The sequence below is a fragment of the Eurosta solidaginis genome, chromosome 4 (assembly GCF_040869045.1).
Source record: "Eurosta solidaginis isolate ZX-2024a chromosome 4, ASM4086904v1, whole genome shotgun sequence".
NCBI lineage: Eukaryota > Metazoa > Arthropoda > Insecta > Diptera > Tephritidae > Eurosta > Eurosta solidaginis.
The window spans coordinates 178837992-178851056 of record NC_090322.1 but is presented as its reverse complement, the minus strand read 5'-3'; the positions used below and the strand labels follow the sequence as shown (position 1 = coordinate 178851056).

The 13065-nt window shown below is 36.1% G+C and overlaps 1 protein-coding gene across 28 annotated transcripts in view; it reads left to right on the top strand.

Annotated features, from left to right (window-relative positions):
• mmd (mind-meld) overlaps nt 1-13065 on the top strand; it is a 1228927-nt gene that overhangs the window by 925962 nt on the left and 289900 nt on the right. For all 28 annotated transcript variants that reach the window (XM_067784016.1, XM_067784007.1, XM_067784005.1 and 25 more), the window contains one exon: nt 3586-3732. In XM_067784016.1, the coding sequence (XP_067640117.1) occupies nt 3586-3732 (147 nt within the window). The remainder of the gene's footprint in view (nt 1-3585; nt 3733-13065) is intronic.

The window sequence follows — 13065 nt, the reverse complement described above, 5'->3', positions numbered from 1 at the left end:
CTTGGCGCGTTTTACCTTCGAGGAGATTTAGGCCAAGCTTCGCTTCCATTTTACGTCGTGATTCCTTTAATTTTTCCCACAAATCGGCGGGATGAGATCTACAGCTTTTATGCCGGCAGATGAATTTTCACTACGAATCTTAACATGGCAGAAAAATACACGGAGTGTTTGCCAAGCCACTGCCGCGAAGCAAGCCCCGCTTGGAAAAACTTGGTTTCTAAGAAGAAAGGGTGAGCACGTTCTGTGTTAGTGTCCTACGTACGCCAGGTAAAGGTTCCAGCTACTAGGGGCGGCAGAGCTGTCACATAAACTAGGACCTAGAAATCATTTAGCATTTGCCAAAAGGACGTATTTATTCTATTACATAGGTCCTGGTACCCAATCGAGAATTTTCCGTTTGGTTGTCAAACAAATTCTGGTAACATGTTCATAATACAGTCTATGTAAGGTCTTTACTGACCGGCCATTTCAATCTAACCTAGCATTTGAATCGAAATTAATTTATCTAAAATTCTAAAATGTGCTGCTGAATAACAGGCACGTTAAGCAGAAACCAAAATTAAATTTGTAATTCCCTGGAAATTTAGTGAGAAGACCCTTTACAACCTAAATTTTCTACCTCCATGATTTTGTACTATAAATTCGGTTTAGAAAATCTTGAGCCATGCAAATTAACTCGGTCTAATATACTTGAGTTTATATTCTGATCTACTTGTTTACCTTCGTTAGAAACCAAAATGGCATAGAAATTAAATTAAAAGAGAATTCGAAACGCTCCTTTCATTACCATTGCTGAATGCGATTTATTTTCGCATATTTACATTTGATATATTTGTTTAAGTTCATTTGAAATTTAGGTTTACTTTTTTTACCCATATCATTCGATATGTAAGTGACATCCTGAACGATTTTCACAGTCTAGTGTAAGTCTACATATGTACTTACATATGTGTGTTACTATGTGTATATCTATTCTAGTTTGATTTAGCGAATTTTCTTTATTTTTTTTTTTTTTTTCATATAAGAGTGAGCATATTTGAGCATAGCGCAATCAAAGACTCAATTGAAATTCGATAAAAATTCTTGGTAAATAATTCAATTTTATACGCTAATGTATGTGCGAACCTTGCATCAAAAGAACCCGCTTTTAGTATCCTACAAGTGAAAGAAACTTAAATTTTTAAATTGAAAATTCCAAAGCCTTCAGGCCAATAAGCATGGCATCCTTTGCTCTAAAAGCAATGGAGAAAATCATAGACCACGATATAAGATCAAACACTCTCGGAAGAATACCGCTATATCCCGGTCAGCATGCTTATAGGACAAGAACGTCGATAAACACCACACTTTTTTAGCAAACCACCGAAATTTTAAGTGCGCTCAATTACGGATATGTTGTGCTATGAACCTTTTTTGGATATAGAGTGGATCTTTGGCAACACCGCCCTGATATTGTGAATCGTGCGCTTGAGAAAACAGAAGTTCAGAGACTAATACGAATGTGGATAAACCCTTTACCCCGTACAATGATTGCCAAAACACCAGTTGAAAATAGCACTGTGTAGATTAAGACTACAAAGGGATGCCTGAAAGAGGCGTCCTGTCACCCCTGCTATGGAGCCTGGTAGTGGACGAACTTCTACAAAGGCTGACAGAGTAAAGAATACGCTGTCAGGGGAATGCTGACGATATTGTCATAATTGCAAGGGGAAAATTTTAGAATACCCTTTGAGACATAGTCTAAAGGGCGTTGAGGATAACAACTTACAGGTCTATCGTCCCCTTCAATGGGAGAAGAAAAGTGGACGGTATGAAATATTGTGAGTTACTTTCAACTCCAAGCTACAGTGGAGAGGCGTTACGACAACATCATTTCAAAAACGACAAGAGCAATAACAGGTTGCAGACGCATTGCAGCGCTACATCCCCAAGATCCTATGGTGGATGTACATGATGATAGCAGAAGTTGCGTGGGCGCCAAGAGCATTGATTATACAGAAATCACTGAAAAAGCTTAAGCGCACATTCCCAACCGCGGTATTGGAGGTGCTGCTGGCAACCAGGCACACGCTGGTCAATATTTCCTAGAGAGCTCTGGTAGGGGCAAAGTGATCAATTCCCGGTATATAGCTTCACAAAGATGTCAGCAGGAAACAGATTAGTTTTAAAAAGTGTTTTACTATAGAGCTGGCGAACAAAGTTAAAAGAAATACTTCTAAAGAAGGTGCTCTCCACCAGAAAGACACTTTCATATGGTGCACCGATTCCTTAAAGACCACAGAGGACATCGCAGCGGGAATCTACGGCCCGAAACTCAAAAAACAATCATATTAATACCACTCTGACATCATCCGAGCATTTTTCAGATCAAGGTTTTGATCATAAGTTGGTGTGCGACGATCAACCTGCAACGAGTTTTCACAAAAGAGATAATCGTTATAGTCAGTGTCAGATGAGATTGGATTATCAACTGTCATTGAGTGCGTGGAGAGTTTGAATCGTTTATGTGATAGTTTGGCTTGAACACCGGGCCCATAATGCCTGAGCTCATGATGGCGATAAAGTCTCACGTAATAAGGGCAGAATTCAGGGAGGAGGAGGCACGCCTCAGGGAACGACACTGGCATGAATTTCCAAGACTTTGTCAGGCAAAGGCACTGATAAGAAGATATAACACAAAGCGCTATAAAGCCATGATTAACCTCTCAAAAAGTAGCTTTAGAATATTGACAGGCATACTCACAGATCACTGCAGAATGAACAGCCACATGCACAAACTAGGTGTGTGGTTTAATAATCTCTGTCGTTTCTGCGACAGCGAAGATGAAACGGCAGAACGCATTCTTCTCGAATTTTATGCCGTCGCGAGAAGAAGAATAATGATCCTTGGATCGCTAAACTAGAAAATAAGCATATACACTCTCTAAAGGCAATTATCGTCCTGTGAAGGGAATGAAGGTATAACAAACCTATAGGGCGCATTACCTCACAACAATCTATCTGTCTATCTAGTCTCATTGGTATAAATTATTGAAGTAAAATTTAACGACATATGTCTGTTTTGTAAAACAAATATGTATATTAATACTTGTGTAGATATGCATTTAGATGCGCACATGTAAATTATTTATTTACTAGCGTGTTGATTTGCCTTTTCCCCACAATTAACTTGATATATTTGACCTGGAATTATGAAACGACCCTGTTGTACGAAAATACCGTTCTTCACTTTTTGAGTGATTCTTATAGGAAACTTAACGCTCTTTCTAATGGAATAAACCGCAGTTTTACGCATTTAAAGCCAAATCGGACCACATATACGATTTTTTGAAATCTTTCAATCCATGCGCCACCTATCGGAGTTTTTTTCTTATTATTGCATTATCATCAGGTTCTGAACTATATTCCAAGTTTCTAGCTTGTAGCTTATCGGGAAGCTATTTAAATTTTAATTACAAAATTCAATAAACAAAAACTTTAAACGCATTTTTCTCGAAAACTTGTTTTCGCACAATAGGGTCCTTCCATGATTCCAGGTAACATATATATTTTTATATGTAAATCTCCATTTGTCATTATTAACAGGATATTGAACATTGCTATTACCACGGCACCGTTAAGGACTATCCAGGTGCTAGCGCTGCCTTCCATACGTGCAACGGGGTGAGTGGAGTCATACACATTGGCAACGAAACGTTCGTTATACATCCCTTCTATGGAGGCGATCTTTCGGTACGTAATCGAGATCATATACCGTACACATTTAAAATTGCATGATATTGATTAAATCATTTACTTTAATAATTGCATTGCGTTAGTCTCATTCAAACACAAACACAGCCTTGACCGATTTCGAAATTTTGTTTATTTGTTTCGCTCTTTACGATTCAAGGATGATTCAGAAAAAAAAATTTAAAAAGTAGGCGATACCCAGCTCCTTATTAGTGGAAGTGAGAGTTGGAGCGAGATTCTGAGCAGGAGTGGTAGTGGAGTGGGATTACGAGTGAGAGTAGAAGTGAGAGTGGAAGTAAGAGTGGAAGTAAGAGTGAGAGTAAGAGTGAGAGTTGAGAGATAAACGGAACAATGGATGGACAAAAGTATGAAAAAAAATGGTGGATAAGGTAGAAGTGAATGGAATAGAGAGAGAAGAGATGATGCAACCTTGTAACTCAGTTAGCAGCTTTTACCGCCGGGGCAACGATAATCTGAATTTTAATGACAAAGTAAAATGAGACTATTTATCTTCTTCTTAATATATAAAAAACACGTGTCACTCAATTGAGCCCAATGGACTCCTAAACTACTGAACCGATTTTGAATTTGTTTTGCACCCCGTGTGTAGTTTGGTCTAACTTGAAATATAGGATAGGTCTCTAGGGTCTCTACGATCTCGAGATATATGCCAAAACGTGGACCCGGGTACCCCTAGAGTGTGTTTATAGAATATGAATATCAAATGAAAGCTGTTGATGGTTGCTTTAGTAGAGAGTAATTTTCATACCCTTGGGTGACTAGGGTCTCGAGATATAGGCCAAAACGTGGACCGGGTACCCCTAGATTGTGTTTATAGAATATGAATATCAAATGAAAGCTGTTGATGATTGCTTTAGTGGAGGGTCATTTTCATACCCCTGGGTGACTAGGGTCTCGAGCTATATGCCAAAACGTGGACCCGGGTACCCCTAGAGTGTGTTTATAGAATATGGATATCAAATGAAAGCTGTTGATGGTTGCTTTAGTGGAGGGTAATTTTCATACCCCTGGGTGACTAGGGTCTCGAGATATAGGCCAAAACATGGACCGGGTACCCCTAGAGTGTGTTTATAGAATATGAATATCAAATGAAAGCTGTTGATGGTTGCTTTAGTAGAGAGTAATTTTCATACCCCTGGGTGACTAGGGTCTCGAGATATAAGCCAAAACGTGGACCGGGTACCCCTAGAGTGTGTTTATAGAATATGAATATCAAATGAAAGCTGTTGATGATTGCCTTAGTGGAGGGTAATTTTCATACCCCTGGGTGACTAGGGTCTCGAGATATAGGGCAAAACGTGGGCCAGTGAATGCCTAGACAGTGTTTGTACAATATGGATATCAAATTAAAGCTGTTGATGAGTGCTTTAGTACAGAGTAATATATTATCCAGAGATGGACTGGGACTGGGATTAGGACTAGGACTGGGACTGAGACTCGGAGTGGGACTGGGACTGGGACTGGGATTGGAATATAATACATACCACCTACTGGGACAGGCAATAAGGGATGCAGAAGAATGAGAAGAAATTGAGAGAAGAGAAAAGAGAGACGGAGAAGGAGATAGAGAAAGAGATAGAATGAGAAGAAGATGGAGATAGATGAAGCTAAAAATACCGAGGGAGGAGTGAATAAAAGGATTAGGAAAAAGTTAAAAGGGGCGGAGGGCAGAATCAGTCGGAAAAACCTTATTTAAATGTATGCAGATTGGTCAAATTTAGGGCAGGACAAAGTCTGCCGGGTCTTCTAGTTTTACATAAAAATATGATTGCAAGAAATTTTATTGGCCTCTAAAAACGTACATGCAAATAATATAAGCGGATTAGAAATATGAGCATTTACAGCACATTCTGTGCATATTTTTCATGAATTTAGAATCAACCACTCCAATCATAATCTCCGCCACAAATATTTACTTATAAAGCACAAATATTTACAACACCTTGCGCATTGCAGACGTCATCATTACATTCTTAGCAAGTTACAGTCTGCAGTTATACATATGTAAGTAAGCTTATGTATGTGAGAAGTTAGACTACCCTGCAATAATTATGTACTTAACTCTAAATAGAGTAGTCTAGAAGTATTTTCAAATGAGAACCTGTGCACATATAATATTTTATGAGAAGTGACTTGAAACAATTTTCCCTCAAATAATAACTATGCAACTGTCAAACTATTTCTAAACAGTATCGAACTATCGAATAAATTACTCAGATATTCAGTGTAGCAAAATGTTCTTTATTTACAGCACTTCTACGGTAGTAGTACTTGACAATTAAATTACCTGCGTACTTCACTTACGACCTTTCAAAATTAATCTGTCTGATTATATTACTTAGCTTGCGCTGCTTTTATACTCTCATTTACCTCGTTCGCCTATTTCTCCCAAGGTTTAACACTGTCGCGAACAACTTTCTCGATTAGTTACTTGAAAATGGATTGAATGGATTTTTCCTTCTAACACGAAGTTTCTAAATATCTCGCTAAGAACTCACCTATCCGAATTTATCATTTTATTTAATGCATTTTTATCGGAATCTCATCTACTTATGAGGTCAAACAGCAGCAAATACGAAAGTTGCAGTGAAAATTTTTATCAAATTTTGGCAATTAGATTCTTTTTTTTATTCTTGATAATGTAAAAAACAATTCGATGAATTTTGTAACTGAAGCTATGGAAACCAATCGCAAAATCTTTTTGAAAGATTGCAAAATTCGAAAAAATTTTCCAAAATATCGAAATTTTTATTTGTAGTTTTCAAAATTTTTAGGAGTGTGCAATTTTGTAGCCCAATCAATTTAAGTCCAATAAAGTAAAAGTAATAGATCTGTAAAAATTTGCATTGATTTTTGAGATTTTTTTCCGTAGCACGTTTTAGATTTTCTTCCATATAAAAAAAAATTTGATATGCGCCATTCGCAAGAAAGCAAATCTTAAACACCTTTAGGAAAAAAAATTGTAAAAAATCAATGCAAATTTCGAGAGCTTATGACTTGTACTTTGTTGAACCCAACCTGATTGTTCAACAAAACAGCATACTCCAAAAATTTCTGCAGCTTTTCTGTTTTTTTTTTTTTTTTTTTTTTTTTTTGTGAAAACGTTTTTGAGAGTGGTTTGCGTAGTTTCAGTCATAAAGAATCATTGAAAATTTTTTTTAAATTATCGCAAATACAGAAAAGATTTTAATTGATGAAATTTTGTGAAAATAAATAGCAATAGGAATCGTGTTTGCAGCTGTAAGTATTATAGAACACTATAATTTTCATGAGTTTAATGGAAAGCTTTTATGGACTAGTAAAACTTTTGGTTATTACTTATAAGTAATTATGTTTTCTAGTTTGACGTTTGACTGCAGGGTTTTTTTGTGTAACTGCGCATTGATTTTCATCAGCCCTGTTCAAAGATAACTTACTCTCCTGAAATTTTAGATTTATTTATATATCATTAGTACGAATATGTCACAAATTTCGTATTCTCTACTCGAGCCGCTACCGTCACCTCATACTAACTACATAATAAGGCTCCATAACGATGACCTAGCATACCCTTGGCGCAAAGGTGTTCGTTTGCAAACAAACTGACATACGTAAACATATATATGCATTAGGGTGACCCAGAAATATTAAATAGCCCTAACTTTTTTATATGCGAAAATTAAGGTTAATCAAAAAAGATAAACCTCTACCCGGAAGTAGCGTGAAATCGTTGAAATTACTCAACTTTTTCAAGGTTCGATTCGAGCTCAAGGCCAGAACAATAATTTTTTTCTAATGATAATTATTATTATTTTTTAATCTTTCTAAATTTTGCCAGTCAAACAAACCACCGTTGTATAGCTAAATGGTTAGCGCAGCATGCCTAAAGCGTACTGATGATGAAGGCTTAGCACCCTTCGAAATGGATATATCTGCGCAGCTATGGCAGGTTGTCTGAAAAATTTTCTACTTACTATTCCAAAAACAAAATACAATTATTCAAATTTAGAAAAATTAAAAATAACAATAATTATCATTAGAAAAAAATTATTGTTCAATAGGCCGATAAAAACAAAAGTGATTATTTAACTTTTTATTATGAATTTTTTTGAGTAAGCGCTTTTGTAGCTAATTAAATTTAATGATATGCCAGCTTCAAAACGGTATCGACTTTTAATTTTTGTGACCGGTTTTCATTGTTGTTGTAGCAATAAAGACACTACCCGAAGGTTTTAGGGGGGTGTTATCGATGTTGATGGTCCTTTTCCGGATATACATAGGTACGTTCCGGTTATAGACACCATTTAGGTTTAACCTCTATTTAATATGACCACATGGCAAGTCTATGCTATCCCGACCCCCCCCCCCCCCTTCCCACCTCCTACTTCCATAAGGAACTTGTTGTCGTCAGTGCCTCGGCTGCTAAAGCAACAGCATTCACCACTGGTAGGTGAGACTGACAATCGGGTTGGAGAAGTTAACAAATTGCGCCTGTATCCATTTGAAAAGGTTGGGCTTCTTTGATCATTTAGGTATTTTAGCCGCCTCTTACGACAGGCATACCTGTCGCGGGTACCTTTTTAGTCTCCTAACTTGGGGGGGGGGGGGGGGGGGGGGGGGGTACGGTGTATGGAATTTTCTTCAATACAATAAATGAGTAAGATCATTTTCAATTTAAATTATATTTTGGTGTGTGGTTGTATTTTTAATTAACCGATTTCTAAAATTGTAGAAATTTTAAAAAGCACGGAGGTAAAGATATACAAATTGCTTTAAAAAGGACTAAACTTTACTAGGGTAAAGGAATATGAACATTTGAAATAGTTAAAATCCGTCCTTTTTCAGGCATTCAAGCGCTTTGCGCAACCTGTTAGTTTTTTTTAATCTGCATAATATTTTGCATGTATCAGTGTTTGCCCTATTCGAATAATTCTAAAGGATAAGACCAAAAATGTAAACACTTATTTTTTACATAGCACTAAGGGCCACCCTAATGTACTTATACCTACAATATAGTTTGCAGACATTCTTCCAAACTTAGATTGTATGTACCTACGTGTTTGCATTTATGTTTGTCACAAAAATATTTCGAATTCGAATTCGTATAAATTACAACACCAATAAGTCATAATTTTCCACACTCACTTTATGCGCTACGTCAATGTAAATTTTTTTTTCTTCTGAGGTTGAGGTGTTCAACTTTTAGTGTTGAAAATTTTCCTCGTTTTTACGCTTCAGCAGCCAAGTACGGTGAATGCTTTAGCGGTGTGGCCACACAAAATTGTTTCGCTAACATCGTTCAACTTTTAGTTTATTTATTGTTATCGTTTTTTATTCCTATTTGGTGATTTCTTACATAAACATGTTTGAGTGTATATATGATTGTACCTTTTTTCTCTTATAATTTATTGCTGTCGCTGACATAAAATTTCGCAGTTACCGCCAATGTAGCCACACATATTGAAAAATATTGCCTCAAGGGCAAATGTGCCACAGGTATGAAATAAAAAGAAGTAACAAAATCGTTATGAGTTGCTATGGTGCATTGCATACCCCTTCTAGGAAGTGCGGATAAAATCATAAATTATTACATCAAAAGGTGTGAGCACGGTTTTTTTTAGATTATTTGAAAGCTATATGGGGGAGAGTTAGCGAAAATGTGAAAACCAATTTGAAATATATAAATATGCTTTAATAGTAATAACCTTACTAAAAAATTATTGAAGTGAATCTTAATCTTTATTTGGCACTCGATAAATATACGATCATTGAAAGTTTTGTGTGCACAGGTTGTAGTATTATTGAAAGCACACAACAAAGGTGTATTTATGGGGAACGCCGAAGGCTTGCAAATCTTCTTTATCACTTCTCCGTTCAACACTTAAGGTGTGTGGTTTGGAAACGCATCCTTTCCAACCTCCCATGCAGCACAAACATAATTTCTGTTCGAAAATTGTACTCTGCTGCTCGAAATCAAAATTTTACACCACAACAAAAAAAATTTTTACATATTAAATGGAGAAAGAGCTTTACAAACCACAATAAACATCGTCCGCCTTTCGATCGCTCAATTATGACCTTATGCTTCTCCAAATTCCGTCCATTCCGACAACATGCTCAACAGTCGTTTATATATATAATTATATTTGCTATACTCGGCATGTCAAGAATTTTAAATTAAAATAAGACAATCCTTTCCAACCTTCTAAAAAGCCAAACTTTTGTGCTCGGAGTCCCGTTCATTTCGACACCATCAAAAATCGTTATGTATATGTATATTAAATGTGTATGTAAGAAAAAAAAAATTTTACAGTTTTTTTTATTTTTGTTATGAAAATTAAATCAAAATAAAAAATATAAATATGAGAACAGTAAGAATCATGGTGGAATAACCAGGTGAAGTAAGCCGTCAATTGTCTCGCTCTAAATTCTTCTTTGTTCTGTCATTCGGCTATCTGAAATTTTTTCACCAATGTTGTCCCCGCAAAAGTGTTGCTTTGCATTTTTCATGAGTAAAATATGCCATTTATAGTACTTTTTTCACATAAACTATTAGGTGAATATCGATGGACCTTTACTGGATTTAATTACAGAAATTAATCAATTAGGCTATCTTTGGTGTTCTCTTCCATAAGTAAGGCCGTGCTAAACTAATACTTCCATATTTTTACACTCAGTTGAGCAGAGCTCACAGAGTATATTAACTTTGATTGGATAACGGTTGGTTGTACAGGTATAAAGGAATCGAGATAGATATAGACTTCCTTATATCAAAATCATCAGTATCGAAAAAAAATTTGATTGAGCCATGTCCGTCCGTCCGTCCGTCCGTCCGTCCGTTAACACGATAACTTGAGTAAATTTTGAGGTATCTTTATGAAATTTGGTATGGAGGTTCCTGGGCACTCATCTCAGATCGTTATTAAAAATGAACAATATCGGACTATAACCAGCCCACTTTTTCGATATCGAAAATTTCGAAGAACCGAAAAAGTGCGATAATTCATTACCAAAGACGGGTAAAGCGATGAAACTTGGTAGGTGGGTTGAACTTATGCCGCAGAATATAAAATTAGTAAAATTTTGGACAAGGGCGTGGCACCGCCTATTTTTAAAAGAAGGTAATTTAAAAATTTTGCATGCTGTAATTTGGCAGTCGTTGATGATATTATAATGAAATTTGGCGGGAATGTTACTACTATTACTATATGTATGCTTAATGAAAATTAGCAAAATCGGAGAACGACCACGCCCACTTTTAAAAAAATTTTTGTTTAAGTCAATTTAAAAAAAAAATTTAATATCTGTACAGTATATAAGTAACTTATGTCAACATTCAACTCCATTAATGATATGGTGTAACAAAATACAAAAATAAAAGAAAATTTAAAAATGGACGTGGCTCCGCCTTTTTTCATTTCATTTGTCTAGGATACTTTTAATGTCATAAGTCGAACAAAAATTTACCAATCCTTGTGCAATTTGGTAGTGGCTTAGATTCTAGGACGATAATTGTTTTCTGTGAAAAAGGGCGAAATCGGTTGAAGCCGCGCCCAGTTTTTATACACAGTCGACCGTCTGTCCTTCCGCTCGGCCGTTAACACGATAACTTGAGCAAAAATCGATATATCTTTACTAAACTCAGTTCCCGTACTTATGTGAACTCGCTTTGTATTGGTATACCTAAATTTGACTGTGATCACGCCCACTTTTTCGATATCTAAAATTACGAAAAATGAAAAAAAAAATGCCACAATTCTATACGAAATACGAAAAAAGGGATGAAACATGGTAATTGGATTGTTTTATTGACGTAAAATATAACTTTAGAAAAAAACTTTCTAAAATGGTTGTGCCACCTACCATATTAAGTAGAAGAAAAGAAAAAGTTCTGCAGGGCGAAATCAAAAGCCCTTGGAATCTTGGCAGGAATACTATTCGTGGTATTATATATATAAATAAATTAGCGGTACCCGACCGATGATGTTCTGGGTCACCCTGGTCTACATTTTGATCGATATCCCGAAAACGCCTTCACATATACAACTACCACCTCTCCCTTTTAAAACCATTTATTCCTTTAATTTGATATCCATATCGTACAAACAAATTCTAGAGTCAGCCCTGGTAAACCTTTATGGCGATATCCCTAAATGGCGTCCACCTATAGAACTATGGCCCACTGCCTCTTTAAATACTCTTTAATACCCTCCATTTGATACACATGTCATACAAATCCATTCCAGGGTTACCCTAGGTTCATTTTCATACATGGTGATATTCCCTTATTTTGTCTCCATAGCTCTCAACTGAGTATGTAATGTTCGGTTACACCCGAATTTAGCCTTACTTACTTGTTGATATTATCATTATATACATATGTTTAATTTGTTCCCAAAAAAATTGAAAACGGACTTTGTTAAAACAAACTATTTGCATCCACGTCATATTCAACCATGGATTTTCCCCTGTACAGTACTAGAAAAGACTTTCGAAGGATGTTTTTCTCATTCCTACAAGAACTCCAAAATTGTCGTATTATACCTTATTTTGAAAAAACTTTGGCTAAACAGTGGTATTCTAAATATACAAAAAATTTTAACTCGCTGTTGCTGTTTGGCCTTTAAAATCAGAACACTAAGATGAGAGGAAGCACTACTACAACAACAACAGGAATGTTACACTTAAGGATTGTAATTTAGAATATATGAATCCAGCCCGCTTTCGATCAGCATCTTATCGTTCTAGGCCGAATGCAATTGGGCTCGCACTGGTCCTTTGTATGCAGTTTTGCACTGATATGCTGAAAACCGCAATTTCTGTAATGGCTTTCATAGCAAGGTATTTATTTTTCTACTCCTATTTCTTCAAAGCGGGTAAAAATGTTACCCTCTTCTGACCGTCGAAAATACATCACTACCGTTTCAGATAGCGTACATCTTCTGTCTTTTTTTATTTACTTCACCTGGTGATTCCACCATGGTGTGAATTTTAAAATTTTTTTAAACGTCATTTGCCTCTCACCGCTGTTACCTGGTAATATTTGTATCATGAGCATTGTGAATTCATATAATTTCTTGGGCCTTTGTTATTCAGTATTTTCGTAAACGATATTTTTTCGGTTTGTCAGCACAAGAAAATGCACGCATATGCAGATGACATACAATTATATTTGTCTGGTAATTTCACGGACGTAGCCAACCTCTGCCTTAAAGTAAATAATAATACGTTCGTCTTGCCAATTTCGAAGAATAGATCCGTTGATGCCATTGCCTCACCAATATGCATTGGTAACACGGCTTTACAAATTGTTTCTAGAATTACAAATTTGGG